This window comes from Pseudoliparis swirei, chromosome 13 (genome assembly GCF_029220125.1).
Source record: "Pseudoliparis swirei isolate HS2019 ecotype Mariana Trench chromosome 13, NWPU_hadal_v1, whole genome shotgun sequence".
In the NCBI taxonomy this organism is placed as follows: Eukaryota; Metazoa; Chordata; class Actinopteri; order Perciformes; family Liparidae; genus Pseudoliparis; species Pseudoliparis swirei.
This window is the reverse complement of record NC_079400.1, coordinates 943946-963580: the sequence shown is the minus strand read 5'-3', so window position 1 is coordinate 963580 and position 19635 is coordinate 943946. Positions and strand designations below refer to the sequence as shown.

Below are 19635 nucleotides of genomic sequence, written 5' to 3'. Positions count from 1 at the left end.
TGAATTTCCTTTCAAAACAAATGAACATAAAAGCCATTTAACAACTCCTTGGAATCGAGTTATTATTCCTTTAAAATATTATTATTCCTTTAAAATGTGTCCAGAAAAAAAGACGATTAAGAAAAGGAAAAGTACAAAGACGAATATTCTCCCTAATTACAAACATTATTATTTATGCATATGGAAAGATTTTTATTTCAGACCCAAAAGCATTCTTACATCAGTTGAAACATGGAAGATTCATGAGTGAGTACGGTAACCAACGGCAACATTATGGCGATGGATATTAAACATGATAATTGCTATTTGTCTCCGAGGTGCAGTTAAATCATTAAGTCTACAGTAGGAACAACGCAACTCCCAGTGGACTGCTTTATGATCCGCTTCACTTATTTTATTATCAATAGAATCAAAAAATTATCCTAATTGCACGTATGATACCAGATGTTTAAAAATATGCATGTTTGTGTTTTTTTAAACACATTTGTACCTGTAGTTTTCTACTGCATTGCAGTTATCCATATAGAGAACATGTCACTATCGTCTTCTTCAATACGTTAAATAAGCAGCATTTTAATCAGATTTCCGTTTCCTCGTTAAAACCCTCAGTTCATAACGATGCCGTATCATATGAGCCACGATAATCACTTGAGTTCCTGTTTGATGGGAACGGGTCCAGAGTGCCACCCTATGGATACATCTGGCACATCTACTCTGTGTCATATGTACCGATTGGTTCCATCAAAGGATGAAGCTTTGAGATGTAAAGACAAGCAGAACTTTGAAAAAATGCAAATATTAGAACAACACCGTGACTCTAAACTGAGTTAGTGTTTAGCAAAAGGTAAATGGTGTAAAATCACAACGCATTAGCTTTAGTCGTGCAGAATGCTGCAGACATATCGGCGGGTACGCAGACGAGAGCGCTTCCATCTCCTTCACCGAATCACCCAGAAGGCAAGAGACTGGTGAGCTTTATGGGAGAGCAGCTGATGGGCCCTGGCATGAAACACACAATCTAACGATGACATTCACATCTCAGTGTCCGACACAGACCTCTCAAGCCTCGTCCCTCCCTGCATCCGACTCCACCCGTCAGTCTTCCTCCACCACCATCACGTTGCCGTTCAGCTCGTACTCCATGCTGCCCCAGTCGAAGATGTTTCCTTTGGGGACCGTGTGCCCGTAGTGCCAGGCCTGGATGGAGCTCCTGGAGAGCACGCGGTCCCACATGTTCACACGCGGTCCCACTGGATTTGGCTCTCTCCGAAGGCGGTCGCATTTTTCTCTCCCTCTCCTCCCCATGACCTTCATGTCTTGTCTGTCTTCCGCATCGCTCTTGAACTAAAAACCATGAATCAACTGGTCCCCAAACGCATTGACACCATCTTCTAACGAGAGCTCGGTTCGGGGAACCTGCCTGTCCTGCTGGTGTTGCTGGATACATGGCGGACGCGCTGCGTGGCGGGTCTTGTGCCTAGCACCACTCTCCGTGGAGGACGAAGACATCTACCTATTGAACTATGATTACAGGATTTCTGCTGTTTGGATTTGGCGCTGCCCTGGCTTATCGGAAAATTAAGGAAACGGTGACAGCTGTTAAAAGCCCCCTAAGGCTGCCCGACATGATTGACGCGTTGGGCAGAGTTGTTGGCACTCAGACTTTGGCATTAAACCGTCAGAATGATAACATCGTGGAGAAGCTGATGGCTCTGCAAATGAAATTGGATCGATTTGAAATCCTATTGGCAAACGGGAGGAAAATGGAGGAATAGTGGGTGCCAAAATTGAATTGCAGCTACTGGAAGACCAAACAATCCCAATCTTATCTGCTGGCTCCCTCTACCAGGACGGGCCTTGGCCAAGGCCGTGACTGGAAACAACTCCCCGAAGATCACTGAAGCGAGACTCTCTCTATCCACAGACACCTGTGGTTGTTTTCTCCCAGGACCCTTCAAGGCCATCTCCATGGCAGCGACCATCTTGTGGACTGAGAACTTTGTCTGTTGTGGACTGGGGAGGACGATACATCAGCCATCACACTGAAAGCACTCCCCCCCCCCCCCCCGCCTTCGCCTACTTGCCCCCCAGGGTGGTGACAGGGGGGGGCGTCCCCGCGCGTCCGTGGCGAAGGACGGGCTGGCTGGTCATGTCTAAGATGTATGTGCTTATGTGCAATGGTGTTTTCATCCACCCTTTCTAGATGGCGCCGCAGACGCGCGCCGGTGTCTTGGTCTTGATTAATAAACCTGTTTCTGATTCTGATTCTGATTTCTGACATCGGTCACCTCCCCGACGAAGCTCTGCACGGCCTCCAAGCCCCCCAGGTCTTTGTCGGGGTCCTGCCCCAGGAGGACGGTGCCTTTCGGCCGGATGGCGTGCCCGGGCTTGTAAACCTGGTAGGTGCTGCGCTTCCCTTCCACCCAGAAGGCGGACAGGCCCGTGCGAGACTCCCAGGTCAGGCAGAGGCTGGTGCGGAAGGTGGTGAGCGGCGGCAGCTGGAAGGTGACGCCGTCGCCGCTCATGTAGAAGGAGAATCGTCCGTCCTTCTCGCGCCACACGTTGAGCTCGTCGTAGTCGGCCGTGCGGTAGGCGAACAGGATGACCTGGCGGCCCTCCGGCAGCTCGGTGGCCACGCGCAGGCACAGCGTGAAGGCCGTGAGCGCCATCTCCTGCTGCGGGATCAGGGCCACGAAGCTGAAGTCCGTCTCGTAAGGGAACACCAGGGTTTTGCCCCTCAGACCCACTGGGGCGACACAACGAGAGAAGATGGAAGTGACACGCCAAACCTCAGAGTTTAAACAATGGTGCTCTGCTTTCTGTCTCCTCAGGTCAGAGTCCTACCGTGGCCGGCCGAGGAGAGAGTCAGAAACCATCCACAGACGCCGAGGACTCCCACAGCGAAGCTGGCAGCGTTGACCGTCTTCAAACACACAACACATCCACTCCTTTGAAGGAGGTCCGAACCATCCCCGAGCAGACAAGTCACGCAAGAAACCACGTTATGTGAAAAGGTTACGAGAAGAAAAGCGTTTCTTACCATGTTGCTGTGGTTTGCTGTTCCTCTGTGTGGATAACTCGGTCCCACTGGCTCAGTCCTCTTCCCTCCGGGCACCGCGTGACGCCCTCAGCCAGGCGACAATGGGCCTGCTGTGAGGGCCGGGTGGACCGATGCACACACACACCTACTCAGCTGCGTGTGTGTGTGTGTGTGTAGAACATAGAATCACAGTGTTCACATCGGGGAGAACAATCTTTCATAGCAGATGTCAGAGCTGTGGCAGATTGTTGTTGTTGTTGTTGTGTGGGGATATTAAAAGGGTCATTTCACCCAAATCACAAAAGCAAATAATGTGTTCACTTACTGATGCTGGTAACCATGCAGATACTTGTTTTAAGTGGTGTCAGTGTTTTGAGATGATTGTCAATATAAATTGAGGTAAATATAATTGTGTTAATGAGACATGGAGAGCGGGGTCATACAGGCCGGTCTCCACAGCTGGGCAGCAGGCCCATTGTGTGCAATATAAACAGGTTTGCCTAGAAGGAGAAGAAGTCATCCTCCATACAGCCGACAACTGCTTAGATTAAGGACTCGGCTCCCCCTGAATAATCAGAATGTACACTGGGTGTTTGACAGTAGATGTGAGGACCCTCTCTGCCACTGGCTGGGTTCCTGCAGGTGGGCGTGGCCAAGGGGAATCAGAAGAGTGGAAACACCTGAGGTAATCAGCAGCACTGCAACACCTGGGCCGTGTGCCAGCGGTGCATTTAAAGACCCTCTGGTCACGGGAGCTCTCTCTCTGTCCTGAGACCCCATGTGTCTGTACACGACACAACATATAACACACACACACACACTCACCTCCACCACCGACTCCACACGCCACTGTTCTACCGACGTTATGTTCATGCTGCCCAAGTTAAATAAAACCCTCCTACCTGTGTGTCCCTCTTTTGTCATCATGGCCGTGCGGCCGCTTTGTGACGGTAATGACACGATCAAAAAGAGACATCAAGCCAAAAACCTCATATTAGCTTCACCAAATGACCATTGATTGAAGGCTCATGTTATTCATGTGTTGGAAACCATTTGCTTGCTCTTGGTTGTTGCTCCTGACGACGTCATCATCCTCCGTCTCTCTTCACAAACAACAAACTCAAAGTTCACCGTTTAATGGGGACAAATGAAAACTGAACCAGGCATTAATGTTATCAACATATCTACATTTAATACAGTTGCTCAAGAAAAAAGGAAAAAGAAACGACCCTATGACACACAAGCACATTATGTACAGCGCCTGCTCACAGACAGGAACCACCGACAGGCCCGACTCACCACAGACAGGCCAGACTCACCACAGACAGGCCCGACTCACCACAGACAGGCCCGACTCACACAGACAGGCCCGACTCACCACAGACAGGCCAGACTCACCACAGACAGGCCCGACTCACCACAGACAGGCCCGACTCACACAGACAGGCCAGACTCACCACAGACAGGCCCGACTCACCACAGACAGGCCTTCGGCTGGAAAACCTGTAAACTAATGCTAAATGAAGATGTGTCTTTCGGAGAAGGCCCGTGAACCAGCGCCTACAAACGTGGACTTGAGGTATGGATGCGATAAAATGGTCATAACTCTTGCAGCATTTCTCCCCCAGGAGGAGGACGGCACAGCGATGAACCCCAAAGCCCTGCAGCGAGACACTGGAACATGAACCGAGTCTCACGCTGATGACCGGCTGACATAAGCTGCTGCAAGCTGGGACATTACACGGTGCACAGAGTGAACAGCTTAAAGAGGAAACACAATAGGTATCTACCTCTTGCCTTTGCATAGGAAAAGAACAAATTCGCCGCATGCTTGATGCGAGCGTCCGCGATCATTCATCATGGCAAACAGCACGAGCCAAACACAACGGCCAAGCACTTCTTCTTTTGTTTCTATGAACGACAGACGGCACAGACCGTTCTCCGAAGCAGATTTGGAGCTTCGACCTGAACAACTCTTGCCAGATAACAATATGCAAACATTTTCAAATTCTATCCAGCTATGTGAAAACTCATTTTCTATCCAGCGGTCATTTCTATTGATTTTCTGCATCCCGTTCAAAGGTCGACTTGCATGAAAACCCAATTTCATCTTGAGAGAAAACATTTATGAATTACTGTAGGTCAGGTCTAAACCTAAGAGCACTATGCATACATTCAACATATTTAAATTGTCTGTCAAGGGGTGTGATTGATATGCAAAGAACAAAATATATATTTTCAAAAAATATTACAGCATGGTGACATGGGTGGGTATGCGAGGAGCGCCACCTGGAGGTGGAGAAGAGACAGTATCAAGTAAAACTTACACGCAAACTAGTCATTCTCGTTGAGAAGTTGTCGTTTTTTTTGGCATTTCAGGTACCACTTCAGCTAATGTGATTAAAAAGTGGGCAAACACTTCAATGTTTCATACAAAAATAACCAAGAAATACTGGAGTAAACGCCAAGTAAAAGGAAAATGTACTTTTGTGTTAAACTACGTGTGTAAGATGTCTTTCGCTAATATTGGTGGTTTCTGTGAAACACTGGAGTGCAATGCTGATGCTATCCAAGGACTGTGGCCCTCAGAGGCAGAGAGGAGGGAGGGAGCCAGACAGACCTGAGAACGTGGCCCCGCATTTAAAGAAGGGAGTCAGGCTCGAGAGACTTGGTGCAGCGTGAGAGGGAAGGGGGAGTGAGAGAACACGAATAGAAAGAGCAGAATGAAGAGGTTCTTAAAGGGAGCAGCAGGCCATGAACACGAGCCTCAGGAGGGAGGAGCGGGAGTCTTACAGCAAAGATACAATGAGGGGAGGAGGAGGCAGAATGAGATGCAGGGCTCTCATTGGCTCGTCCATTGTGTGGCTTTACCGCTCGTATATAAAGTACATCTCCAGGCGAGGGGTGGTCTGTTCTCTACAGTCTCGTGTTGTCCGGGTTTGGATATGATGGAGGGATGGGAGGTGGGGGGTGGGGGGGTCCTTTAGTAGTCCTCCACCCAGCCGTTCTCCTGGATAAAGGCATCGATCACTTCCTTCATGGCCAGGTTGGGGATCAGCTGGTCCTGGGTCAGGGCGCTCCTGGTGACCGGGTCAAAATGACCCACTCGCTGTAACCAGAGCAGGTGACATGTGAGAGTTGGCTTCTGGATGTTATGCATAAAAAGACCATTTTATTTGGGTACAACTCCACCTCCAATAAAATGTTTCATTTCAGTTAACACTTCAGAATGAAGGCTTTAAATAAACACCACACGGGCTCACGAGAATAGGGAAGTCAATCATGACGTAGATTTGAATCCTACTAAATACCTCCTTTTGAAATGGAGCCACTAGTCTGTAGAAAATGAAACGCCAATGAATGTGTTGCACTTTACTTTGAAAATCACCAATTGGAAAGTCTGTAATCCGAATTTCTCTTTTTGAACATTTCAAACGTCACTTTCAAGATGTGATAATCGTCAATGCATTGTGGTCTAGCGTTAATATTAAAGTGGGCATCGATATTTACTTCACTGCATTTTGAGAAACTGTAAGTGTCCTCAAATGTACTTCACATACGCCACACTTCTCAAGCAATTGGAACCGCATAGAAACTAGAATTAGAATTACAGTAGGATTACATAAGTCAATGTGTTGTCCGTCCTAAATGTCCTAAACTTAGAATAGTTATAGATTCAGGACACAAACCATGTAAATGTAGTTCATACTGTGGATTAGCGTCATGTGAAAATGACACAATCTGGTCAAAATGAGAGTTTGATCGCAGCGTTCTGCATTCGAAGTGAGCAAAACATATTATTAAGTGCCAAATATGAAGAAAAGCCATGCAGGCGTTCCTGAGATATCACATTCTTGAGAACGGGGCGTACGGATGTTCATACTGTGTGGACGGATGGACAGACTGATGGACAATCCAATAAGATAAAGGTAAAAGGTGTGCGGCCGGCGAGGCGTTCACCTGGAGGTGCTCTTCGATGTCCTTGCGGTCGTAGGTGATGCCGCTGGGTGTGATGCAGGGCTCCCTCATCAGCTCAAAGCTGATTTTACCACACAGGTAATCTGGGATCTCCCGCTTCTGAACAGATGACAACAAGAGATGCATAGATTAGATACGACATCAGAATTGCTCCCATGCCCTCGAGCTTGGATCTCATTGGTTCCTGGTCTTACAGGGTATTGATTCTGCCGCTTGGCAATAACAATCTATGTTAATGTCTTCTGAAACAACATCATCCAGTCCAAAGTTTAGATTAAATATTATCAAAATGTTATAATAAAAAAGGTATTGTTTTGAGAAAGATATCCTTCATTTGGATTCCCCAGCTCGACACTGAACACCACGTTGTCCTTCAGTATGATGTCATATTAACTGAAGATAACACGACTACCCCAGGTCAGTCAACGACAACCAACTGCAGCAGGGATCATTTAACACCGCAACCCTGGCAAACAAACAGTGATGGTTACCATAGAAACAGCTTGGGCCGGACACAGGCCGCCCGTCTGGAGTAAAGGTGCATTAAAGCTGCCGGCAGCAGATCATTTGAACGTACAACCAATTATCACAGAAAGATTGTCCACAACAAAATCAAAAAATGTCTCCTGTTGCCATGTCAACGATCAAAGACGACGGCGTGAAGGAGGCGTGTCCTGTTGGCAGAGATGCATCCGTGTGGGTGAACATGACCCGTGTGCGTCAGCCGTGTAATGGACCATGGCTACCTGTACATGTTTCCTGCTTTTGCCCAATGCATGCTGGGACGAATTCCAGTCAGCACATCATAAAAATAATTTGGTTTGGGAAATCGATGAGGGGAGGAATCCAATGATAAACTCTTACATGCTCCATTTATATTCATAATAATGTTCATACTCACTTTTCTTTTCTCATCTACTTGAGAGAAGAGCTCCTCCATGTCCATGAGATACTTGTCCTAAGAAGGCCACATTCCCATGTTACCAGACATATTCATGAGTATTCAGTTAAATTACGATAACACTATAATTACTGGATTAGCTCGTCAAGAATAACAAGCCAGAAAGTCAAAGACAGATATAAAACTTGCATGTTTTGATGCAATCTTGGCCCCGTCGCCTCCGTTTTGATTGTTGTCCTGTTTCTCTTTGTATTCTTCAAGTTCGCTGCATGAATACAAAGTTATTATTTATTACCCTTTGACCCAGACAGCAATATGATGAGATCCTCATGACACTCAGTCTCACCTTTCCTTCTCAGCCAGGATGAGTTTCGTCAGGTAGGCGTGCAACTCGTTCTCCTGGTTGATGCGTTTCTCCTCGATGTTATTCCATCGTTTCTTCTTCGCGATGCGCAAGGCGCTCGGGATGTCATCTCCAAAATTCAGTCTTTGTTCTTTTGCCAGGTTAAAAGCTGGAGAAGACAGTATTACAGCAACACTGGTATTCCATTAAAGTGTTTCCTACATGTCTCACCTCCTGACATTTCTTATAGACAGCATATCAACAACGTAGATGCGTAAAACCCTTTATACCTTTCCTTGCAGCATTCTTATTATTCCAAAGCTATAAAGCTGACAAAGCATACTGTAAAACATCCCTGCAAATATATGCCGTGTCTCTAAAGCGCCTCAGAATAGAGGAGCTGTACAAACTTAAATATAAATGAGGAAATACACGAGTAACATTGTGTAATATATGAGCACGCTGCTTCTACACACGACCGCAGAACGTTGCAGCGGTTCCACCGTCTCACACAGTCTGCTCTGACCTTTCTGCAGGTTGCCGATGGCCTCGTCGTAGTTCTCCAGCTCCAGGTGACACTGGCCCAGGAAGAAGTGGGCCTTCACCGACTGGCTGTCCAGCTCCAGCGCGTGCTTACAGTCTGCCAGAGCCTTGTCATGCTGCTGCAGCTTCACATGGCACAGGGCCCTGTTGGTGTAGTACACCGCCACTGATGGATTACGGTTCTGGGAGACAGGACATGCCAGAACATTCAGTTTAACACCACGAAACTACACAAATGTGAATATATTGTCTTTTTAACAAAGACAATACTGTGTTTTAATGGTTCTTGTCAAGAAGAGGCCGTTCCCCCGTTCATACAGCCGTGCTCACGAGGACAGCCACTCACGATGGCCTTGCTGTAGCACGTCGCCGCCTCCTGGTACTTGCGGCAGAGGAACAGCCGGTTCCCCTGCTCCTTCAGCTCCTGCGCGGTGGAGCTCTTCTCCGGGCTGCCGGCCATCTTCTCCACCGGCTCCGCGGGGCCCGCCTCGCCCTGCTTCCCGATCCTGTTCCCCGTCTCTCCGGCTGGCTCGCTGACAGCTGCTCGGACGGCCCGGTGATCCTCCGGGATCTCACCGGAGACACGGAGGATCCGCTCGAGTCCTGCAGCCTCTGGGCGGAGGGTCACTCCACAGGCGCTCGGTCCATGCGCCGACACTCGCACACTACAGCGAGGCGGCGAGTTATCTATTAATTAAACCAGCACCAGTCGTGACTGAACGAGCAGCTGGGTGGGGTCCACTCGGGTCGGTGCGAGGCGGTGAAACTGGGACGACGACGTCGTTGGAGGTTGTAAACAAATAATGTTGGAGTTGTTATTGAAGCTCTGCTTTACTAGTATTTGTTATATAGTGATTGCAGAAGAAGGCAGCGCGACGGAGGGATGACGTCGAGCTCTTCATCAGCTGTTAAAGCAAACAAGGGATCGCTGCTTCACGTTAGCGTTAGCTCGTTAGCTCAGCGAGCGTAGTAAACTAACGCTATGTTGTCGGTGTACGCGTGTATTGCCTGTAGGAACACGATGCATCAGCAACTCTTTGCTCTACAGGTATTATGGGCCTGAAATCGTCGTCTTTGCATGTCTCGCATTTACCTGAAAATTGCTCAGCAGCCTCACAAAAGAGAAATGAGCTAAAGCTAGGTTAGCTTGTTTGCTACACAGCCTTCTGCCTTCTTTTTCCCCCTATCGATGCGAGTTCTGGTTTGTACCTGAGCTCCTCCGTGTCCACGCCTCACCGTAAGAAGTAATCTTACATCCAGGTGAAACCGATTATATATGGTTTGATATCTTTATCGATATGTTCCCCGCGAGCTGTCAGGTTGTTGTTATGCTGACGTCAAGCGACGTTGACGGAAGCCGAAAGGAACCAAACGCGAAATCGTCTAGCTTAGATCAATTGTGTATTTTCGAGAACATGTGAATTAAGAGAACAAACAATTCATGTAAATGCTGTCGATTTAGCATGACATGTTTAAACATATATTTGTTTTAATATATTTAATATATATATTTATCCCTTCTCTTCTCGCACTCTCCACTTCTTCTTGTATATACTTAAGTCACTTTACTTCTTAGACCGTTGCACTGTTTTGCACTGTTTGTTCTGTTCTGCACTACTTGTTTTTGTTTGTTCTGTGTTGTAATGTACATTTTGTGTAAGCACAGAAACACTTTACCAAGACAAATTCCTTGTTGTGCAAACTACTTGGCCAATAAAACTGATTCTGATTCTGATTCTGATATTACATTACATTACATGTCATTTAGCAGACGCTTTTATCCAAAGCGACTTACAATAAGTGCATTTCAACCTAGAGTACAAACTAAGAACAACAAGAATACAGATATATTTTGATAACTGTAATGAGGAACGTGATGTTCTGCTCCAACGAGTGGAGACAACACTAGTATTAGCCCGCAGATGGCGCTCAATAACAACGTTTTATCCAAAGCTCAAAAGTGCAAAATCTTAACTCAGTTTTTTCTTTTTAATAGGAAACTTTAGAATTAAAAACACTTGAATGTCGTTCATTGACAGGTGCCTTGACTGACTCAAATAGTAACTCCTGATAAGTAAGGATGATGAAAGCACCATGTGCCAAAATATTTCATGTCACAGATAAACAAAATAAAATTGAAAAAATGTGTGCGTGTGTGTGTGTGTGTGTGTGTGAGAGAGAGGAAGGTGGAGGGGGGCTGTAAACTGTCCCTTCATGACACAAAAAGTCTATTCATTTATGGGAGGCATGTTCAGAAAAATGGGATGATTATGATCAAGAATGTTGTGTATATCATCAGAGCCATCCCACCCACAGAGGGAATCAACCACACACAGAGACAGATCCATAGATGACCTTTATAGGCCTTTATAAAGAAATGAGCATTGAAGTTTAGCCGTGGAGGAATTAGTAAGGCTGGTCCTACTGTGGACGGGTCGTTTTCACCCCAGCCCGTTGTGCTTTTGAGGAGGCGCCGCACAGAGATCCACGTGTGGAGATTAGACCACATCCCCTGAGCAAACACACTGATAAATGTGTGAAGGGGCCGTTGAGCTGCAGAGCCACCAGCACTGTGGCCCCAGCTGTGTTTACCTATCTCCGCCAGTCGGTCCCCTGATCCCCCAGAACACCCACCGACCCAGCCGGCCTCCATGTCTGTAAAAGTTATAGACGAGTGAGATAATGAAGATCGCCACATTAATGTGGCACGTTTAGATTTGAAGATGTGAACCTTAAATCATGAAGCATTTACTACATTTTTTATCTGATTTTTTTTCTTTTTTCACAGGTTATATTTAGTAGAGAAAATATTATAACACAGAGACTGTATATGAATATAAATGCATGTTTGCTGTTATCTATAAGTGCATAATACCAACCTCTGTCACTCAGTTTTACTCTAATTCTTGCTGTGTGCTCCAAACCACATGTGCTCTCACTTTAAGAAATATATAGTTGTCAAAAAATATTGGATTTTCCATCATGTAATCAGAATTTAAACACAAATATAATTCTGTACTAGTTTTCTTTGCACAAGAAACACACATCATCATTTAGGGGACATCATCAAGGTTTGACTGACTCGTATCCTTGATTGACATTTTAAAAGATTTTAAATATCTATGTTTGTTTTTTCATTATTGATGTGAGCAATGTCAAAGCTTTCTCAGTACATGCCAGTATTTAAATCACCCTGCTTGCTCGTAATTTATATGATTATTAAACTATTGTGTGGTATTTACTCATCTCCTATAAACATGTTCCTCAGAGAGAAAACCAGAGGACATCTGACTTCCACATAATGTCAGTGTAGTTGTCTGCCATAGTAAAGGGTTATAGACAATAACATCTTCTCCAACTAAATATTGTGATATCAACTGGAGGAGAGAAGAGATGTTTTCAAGGGATAATGAACATGATAGAAACTCCACACTGTGATGGTTCGTATGGAAGCATTTTCAAAGTGCCTCCATTCAAACGGCCTCAGCATCGCTCACCAGCTCTCTGCCCCCCCCCCCCCCCCCCCCCCCCCATCAAACCCACTGCTGCCCGCTGCACCAGCTGGCTGAGCTTCCAGTCACCTTGGCAACGACACCAGGAAGTTGCCCGGCTCCTCTGGCACAGCTGAAAAGCAGCCACTTCCTGATGGATTTTGGTCTTTCTTTCTGCCTGTGTAGACGTTTCTCCATTTGGCAGTGGTCTCCGCTATTCAGCGCCAAAGCATCTGAAAAGAGAAAGAGGGCGAACACACTCTCCTTAGCGTTAAGGGAAACCTCAGGTTCAAATGGGTAAAACAAAAGCAGTGTTTATCCACAATGGTGGCCCTTTGTTTGGTGGGTTTGCTCGTTTTGGGGAAGGGGAAAGGCTCATAGACTTAATGCAGTTTGTTCAAGTGGGTCTGAATGCAACATGGACACACAAGTACAATAATAGTTCCACTGTCTTCACTGAAAGGAGATGGAAATGCAGGAAACGATTGTTTCAATTTACACCTCAGCTGATTGAACCTAATGAAAGGAAGGTTGCCGGAGTATGTTCCTCATGTGAGAGATAATAACGTCATACTCTCAGTATAATTCATGTTATGTCACTGTTTGTGAGTAAAAACATGTTTTGCAATTATTTCCTTTTACAAGCTCCTCTAAGCCTGTTACACACTTTTTTTTAAATGCCTGCTCTGTAATTAACTATCACACTGTGACGTCTAATAAAACTCATCACACACACACACACACACACACGGCCAGCTGTCAATCACAACGTCCCTCCTTACCTTCACTTGCTCGGCCCTATAATCTGCTCTTGTGCCAGAATACAGACACAAAATAAAACGTTGATGTTCATCAAATAATTAAAGCTGCTTGTGAAAATCTGCATTTACAATGTATTGCAAGTAAAAAGGTAATTAATGTGAAATGCGCCCCAAGTTTCTGAGTGAGCTTTTAGAATAGGAACGTTGTTGGTCGTGCTCATAACAACTTCAGAAGGATGAGAAGAAGTGTTTCTCAGTGGGAAAACATTGACATTACAAAATACAGTGCACTAAATTCAAATTGTTTTTCTTTTCAAACTTATTATTCATTGTGAACTGCTCTACATATTTCCATTTTGTTAACATCGATAAAGTTACTTCAACTCCAGTTACGGGATATTTTTATTTTTTCAAATAAAATGACTGACTATTATCTCCAAAAGGTGTCTAGAAACACTACTGGAGGAATGCAATGGGAGACTTGTGATCACTTTAGTACATCAGTGGTTAGAAGTGTTTGGTAATCATTTAAAGTGGCTGTGTAAATGTGCTTTTATACACATTCTTGAACTCACCGGTTGCTAAAGCCGACTCCTTGGGTTAAGAGTTAAATGAGGTTTATCCTGAAGCGAAGCCAAAGGCATGTAAGAGAAAGGCCAGAGATACCCAGGGGTCAAAGGTCAGCCACACACCTCTGCAACCGTGATTAAGCTTCCTGACAAAGGGAGGGGGTGGAATAACTCATCTTATTCAGGCCTCGCACACACACACACACACACACACACTTAAACAGTGAAACAACATCACATGGTTTGTTAAGGAGAGTCTAATCTTTGGCAAACTAAAAAGTCGGATTTAAAAATGCTAATAAACAAAATCCTGTGCAAAGGATCCCAGGATTTAAAGATATTTTAGGATCAGCCACAACTAAAATTGAACATGTGCATGACATAAGAAACTTTATTTATGCTGTTGATAGATTATTTTTTGTCTCAGTCTTGATGTCTGCTGTGTATTTTAATTTGAGACCTAAAGCTTAAGTAAACTGGAATTAAATAGTTTGTTTTTTAAACTTGCTGCGTTAGTCCCAAACTCTTTGACACCCTGGGGGGTTAACAGCACACTGACCGAGACTCCCCCACATCCCAAAACACACACACACACACAGACACACACACACACACACACCATGGAGTGATGTGTGATGGATGGGGGTGGAGGAGGCTCCTGTCTATAAATGGCGGGGAGAAGTTTTACAAAAGAGTTTTTGGAGGGAAATCAAAACTCTTGAGCGTGAGCAGTTCAGGGTGCAGAGGGAAACTCATCCTCCCCTCCTCCACCGCTGCAGCTATTCATAAGTTAACTGTTAATAACATCCATGTATATCAAGATTTGGAAACACTATTTGTTTACTGATTGTTATTAATTGCAGGGTGCAAAAGATTAAGATTGCATTCTTTTACATAATGAGCTTTGTTTGAGTTGTATCTCATCACTTTGTCAATTCAAAGGCAATTGTTCGAGTAAAGTTATGCAATTCTCTAGTGATGCCTATCTGTGTGTTTCACTCAAATCAATGGAGATCTTCACAGGAGAGAACACGACCAGCATCGGCTCTCCCTCCCTGAACGTCCACGGCCCATCCCCCGGCCCTCACTGCGACTCCCCCTGTGACTCCTCAAATGTCCCCTGAGGTCATCTCTTTGGGGTCACCAACCCCCCCCCCCTGCTCCCCCCCCCCCCCACACACCCCAACACAACCCAAAAGAGTTAAAGCAGACATAATGAGCAATGGGCTAATTGTGTGTGTGTGTGTGTGTGTGTGTGTGATTGTTCACAGTCCTCCAGGGCGGATCAGGAAAAGGCGAATGTTATATTTGATTGACAGGCCTTTGCAGAAGATTTTCAGAGCAGTCAGACATGAGCGGACAAATGAATAGCGACACTCATGCACGCACGCACACACACACACACACACACACACACACACACACTATTCTTAAACCACTGCTCTCCAAGACGTTATTTGCTTCCAGACATTTATAATTTATATTATTCATATATTATATTTCTCTCTCTCTCTTTCTCTCCATATATATATATATATATTCACTATATTCACACACACACACACACACACACATATATATATATATATGTGTGTGTGTGTGTATAGTGAATTTCCCCCTCTTTACTGAATTAAAAAACTCGTACAATACCGAGAACAAGAGGTATAAATAGATCAGATCTGAACTCTCTGCAGCTACTTAGCAGGCGTGCTCTGGCAGCTTTTTCCCTGTTTCAATAAAACTCCCTATTGGTGGTCATGATGCACACGATCCCGAGAGCTAAACGCTTGGTCAGAGTAAATTGCAAGAAAAGAGAAAAAGCTTCTGAGCCAGACATGTGTTTGGGCTCATTGATCATGTGACAGTCCTTTTCTGCAGAGGATTCAGAAGATACACGTCGGAGATTTCCACAGGCCGAGCTGCTGGGAATCCGGTCGGCTCCTCCACTCATGCATATTCTAATATTCTAATGATAGGAAGATTCATTCCGGGGGATTTGTGACACTTAGAAAACTGTATTTATAGTTTTACAGAAGCTCACGGCGCGGACATATAAAGCAGTCGCCATACCCCTGGTGGCCAGAGTGGGGGTTTCAGCAGAAACTCGTCTACATAGTGTGGACACTGCTTTTATTCCATTGTAGTTTTGAGGGCAACAAGTAGTGAATTCATTTGACTCTTTTCACTTGCAAAATAAATGCCGCTGTGTAATTAGCGCTGTGTTGTTTGTCAGATAGTCTGAGCAGCTCTGCTGGTTTAGACTGATATACATATTTAACTGATCAATAAGGAAGACTTCCCTGTGTCTGGATGCTGCCGCTCATTAGACATGGATGGGATCAACGTCAGACATGTTGAGATGATTCCTCTGACTATTTTCTTTCTCTGTTTTGAATCATCTTTTTTGTTCCGTTGGCCAAGCAATGATTCAGTATACGAAATATAACTTTTAGTTCAACCCTATTTCTCTGAGTTCCTCTCTAAATGAAGGCTGTGCAGCCATGAGAAGATACCAAGGTTGGCGCCTTTCTAAGGTTTCGCCTGAATAGAACACAACGTGTCTCTTGGTGCAACAATCCAGCTATTTGTTGTCATGTAAAGTTGCTGAAAGCAGCTCGTCTTGATCCTAGAAGTGTGTAGTCGGCAGATCTCAAATTGGACGGTAATCAGATCAGGGTGAGGCGTTTGACAAATGACCGATGACAAGCACTGGACCCTGGAGGATGGGAGGGGTCGGGGTCAGAGGTCGGCTTTTCAAACCCGCTCAATCGAAGGGCCATTAAATCCCATCTTTGTGTGATTTCTCGGTGAGGCGCGGCGGTTCCATCGGATGCCTCCGATCTATGCACTCCACGTCCAATAAAAGCTCCATGTGCTGGGCTCCGTGGTGAAGGAATGAACATCTTCACCGCCGGGTCGTATGCAATCAGTGGAATAGTTTCTCTCTACTTGTAGATGCAGAAAGACGAAAAAAGAGTAATATGAGTAGTTTGAGCGACATAGAGAAAAGTGATGATTATTAGAAAAAGACATGCATTCTGCTGAGCTATGTCAACATAAATATAGCTTTCATTCTAAAGCTTGTAAATGTGTCATTCGGTCATGTCTCATGTCAGAACTTGGTGAAAAGCTTTTTCTTTCCGGGCCCTCAGAAATAAATCCACAGACAACATATTTTCTAAATCCAACTATTCTCTCATAACTTGTTGAAAGTGCCTGCAGTGAAGTTCTTTTCCAGTGACATGAAGGAGAAAGGCTCCGTAAACCTTTTTCTCATTTGTACCGCCTCACTGTGTGTCAGCTCATGTGTAAAGTATGTCGTCTCTGGGGCGTCCCGTCTACAGCTTTGTTTTCCTACGCCTGCCGTCCAAATTTCCATCACAAACATCTCACCCTGAGTGACCCTTTGCTTTCTGTCTGCTGAGAGGCCCTGCTTAGCCTGCATACATGTGCAGATAGGGCCCAACATCCCCACGTCGGGGCTCTGTATTAATGCATGTTTTCATGTGTGTGTGTGTGGGTCTACGTGCATTTGTATATAAAGTGTGTGAGTGCAAGCACTCACCCATATGTGTGCATGCATGACTGTGTCAGGCGATTCAGGTCCTCCATGCTCTAGTTAATCAGCAAGTTCCCTTTTTCCCTTTCTCTCTCTCTCTTTCTCTTTCTCCCTCTTCTGTACGTCTCTGCAGGACGACACAGTTCTCTGCAGAAAGAAACCTACGGAAGAGTCACTCCTCTCTTCTCCGCTTCCATCGGCTTTCTCCATTCATCGGTCAGACGGAGAAAATAAAGCCAACTACCCAAATGAAGCCGTGAGAGAAATATTGATTGCCTCTGGTATGCTTTGCAGAATTCCTAATGTGTTCCTAAAACAGGAGCTAATGGCTACTTCAACCAAAGATAACAAATAAATACAAAAAGAAATACAACGCGTGTGATAAAAAACACACTTAAAGCTTCGTCGACATAAAACCTATAAAAAATTATGTTAAAGTCAAGTGGATGGACAGCACCACACCGTCTGTCTGTAGTTGGCTTCACAATGTCCTCCAGCTGCTGCCACTGGAAAGACTCACTATGTCCTCCAAGGAGACACAAACGGGTTATTTTCCGTCTGGAATCCTTTTATGGATTTTATTGGCGAGGACTATGCCGAAACCATAAGAAGAGGTTTTGCAATCTTGGGACCCAAGTGACTCTGTGAATGATGGTTATAGTTGGTTCAATATGGAAGATGATGATTTATGTTTTTGTTGTTGTTGTTATTGTTGTTGTTTTTTATTCATTTATTTGTCTTCCTTGTCTGATTGTCCGTATAGTTGGTTGTTTTGCAATTTTTTATTTATTCGGTTTTGATTGTCTGGTGTAACTTGTAAAAACTTAAAATAAAATGATTGAAAGAAAGAAAGTCAAGAAAACGGCCTCACCTGTTGTATACATTCAGATACACCTGTTATCATGAAAACATCCCGCCGTGCACAGCAGCAGACCCAAGGGGAGGTGATATGATACCCCTGAACTAAGAGGTGTGTGTGTGTGTTGGGGGTTGGGGTTTACTCAATGATGGAGCCAACACATTTTGGCGGTTCCCTGAAGGGTCGTGAACCCCCCCCCCCCCCCCCCGTTCCCAACAATGGCCACCTCATTTGCAACAGATGTATACGTTTTTAAAAGACAGGTTTCATTGATGACCGGAGGACGCTGAAGTGCAGGTGCAGAGAGAGAGAGAGAGAGAGAGAGAGAGAGAGAGAGAGAGAGAGAGAGAGAGAGAGCCAGAGAGAGAGAGAGAGAGAGAGAGAGAGAGAGAGAGAGAGGGAGAGAGAGAGAGAGAGAGCGACAGGGAGGGAGAGGGAGAGCCAGAGAGAGAGAGAGAGGGAGAGAGAGAGAGAGAGAGAAAGAGCGACAGGGTGGGAGAGAGCGAGAGGGAGAGAGAGAGAGCGAGAGAGCGACAGGGAGAGAGAGCGAGAGGGAGAGCGAGAGGGAGAGAGAGAGAGAGAGAGAGAGAGCGAAGGGGAGGGCGGCTCGCTTGTGTGATGGCTTTTAAAAAGAAGAAATAAAGATGACTAGCAGCTCAGGGAGGAGCTGCAGGTCAGTCTGAATGATGGCGGGAGATAAATGAGATTCTGCATCCAGTTCTGGGCCCTTCTCAGAGATTTGCATTCTCATCTGGAGGCTGAAGCGTGACGGCTGTTGGATTCCTGCTCAGGCTGGAGGAGCGATCATCACGTCTTTAGCTTGAATCCTTTTGTTGTCCCCCTCACACCGTCTCATTCCTACTCCTTATCCGTTTCACATTGTCATATCATTCCATGACTCTTAGTTTGTAATGTCGGCGCTCATTTTAAAGGGTACGTGTCAGAGCACACAGCTTCGCTCTCAGATCATTACTCCCGTGCCCCTGGAGGTACATCTGGGCTCCATCTTTGGTTACAAGCTCCACAGTGTCCCGCTTTGAAACCAGAACACATTGTTAACTTCATCACGTGAAACGTAAGACGTGGAGGCGACGTCAAGCGTAAATCTGACCGCCAGCCAGATTTCAAACTTCCACAGGAGCAGCTGAGGTCAAGCGACCGCTGAGCTCAGCGTTTTGTTCACGGCTACGACGCGTAACGTGATCAGGTAAAATCATATCGGTCTCAGTATTCTGCTGAGGGAGGCGGCTGGGTCCGGATGAACAGGGAGTTTATTGTGCGTGGGGAGATAGCCGAGGGGTCATAGTATTGGCATGCGTCTATTGTCCGAGAAGGCCATTGAATAGGCGGGGGGGGGCGGTTAAAGTCTGTATGTGTGTGGAGGCAGGCTAATTATATTCTGCACAGTCAAGGATGACCTAGCCTGGCTGAAGGAGGAGGAGGAGGAGGAGGAGGAGGGCAGTCAGCCAGCTAAAGAGTCGCCGTGTGTAGCGTTTTACAAGTGTGCGTTTCTGATGTGTCCTCTTAAATGTTAACGTTATTAAGTGGAAACAAGCTAAAGTTTATAAGATATTTTGAACGTGTAATGTAG

The 19635-nt window shown here is 45.6% G+C and overlaps 2 protein-coding genes across 2 annotated transcripts; both read right to left on the bottom strand.

Annotated features, from left to right (window-relative positions):
- Positions 1 to 367: 367 nt before the first annotated feature.
- On the bottom strand, positions 368 to 4067 carry crp1 (C-reactive protein 1). Its single transcript, XM_056430152.1, has 3 exons — positions 2845 to 4067; positions 2280 to 2746; positions 368 to 1260 (listed from the first exon to the last, which is right to left on the bottom strand). Exons 1-3 carry the CDS (start codon positions 3041 to 3043, stop codon positions 1096 to 1098), a joined length of 831 nt encoding a protein of 276 aa, XP_056286127.1. The 5' UTR covers positions 3044 to 4067; the 3' UTR covers positions 368 to 1095.
- Positions 4068 to 4160: 93 nt separating this feature from the next.
- Positions 4161 to 9484, bottom strand: stub1 (STIP1 homology and U-Box containing protein 1). The gene is made up of 7 exons (XM_056430151.1): positions 9152 to 9484; positions 8789 to 8987; positions 8266 to 8431; positions 8109 to 8184; positions 7920 to 7976; positions 7001 to 7117; positions 4161 to 6149 (listed from the first exon to the last, which is right to left on the bottom strand). Exons 1-7 carry the CDS (start codon positions 9263 to 9265, stop codon positions 6024 to 6026), a joined length of 855 nt encoding a protein of 284 aa, XP_056286126.1. The 5' UTR covers positions 9266 to 9484; the 3' UTR covers positions 4161 to 6023.
- Positions 9485 to 19635: the final 10151 nt, after the last annotated feature.

Excerpts from the sequence above, each read along its gene's own strand:
- stub1 (XM_056430151.1), bottom strand. The coding sequence starts at position 9,265 with ATGGCCGGCAGCCCGGAGAAGAGCTCCACCGCGCAGGAGCTGAAGGAG. Across the intron at positions 8,185-8,265 it reads ATCCTGGCTGAGAAGGAAAG|CGAACTTGAAGAATACAAAG; the intron begins GTGAGACTGAGT and ends GTATTCATGCAG. Across the intron at positions 7,118-7,919 it reads AAGTAGATGAGAAAAGAAAA|AAGCGGGAGATCCCAGATTA; the intron begins GTGAGTATGAAC and ends TCATCTGTTCAG.
- crp1 (XM_056430152.1), bottom strand. The coding sequence starts at position 3,043 with ATGGTAAGAAACGCTTTTCTTCTCGTAACCTTTTCACATAACGTGGTT. Across the intron at positions 2,747-2,844 it reads TCTCTCCTCGGCCGGCCACG|TGGGTCTGAGGGGCAAAACC; the intron begins GTAGGACTCTGA and ends GTGTCGCCCCAG. Across the intron at positions 1,261-2,279 it reads TCGTCGGGGAGGTGACCGAT|CCAAATCCAGTGGGACCGCG; the intron begins GTCAGAAATCAG and ends CTTCGGAGAGAG.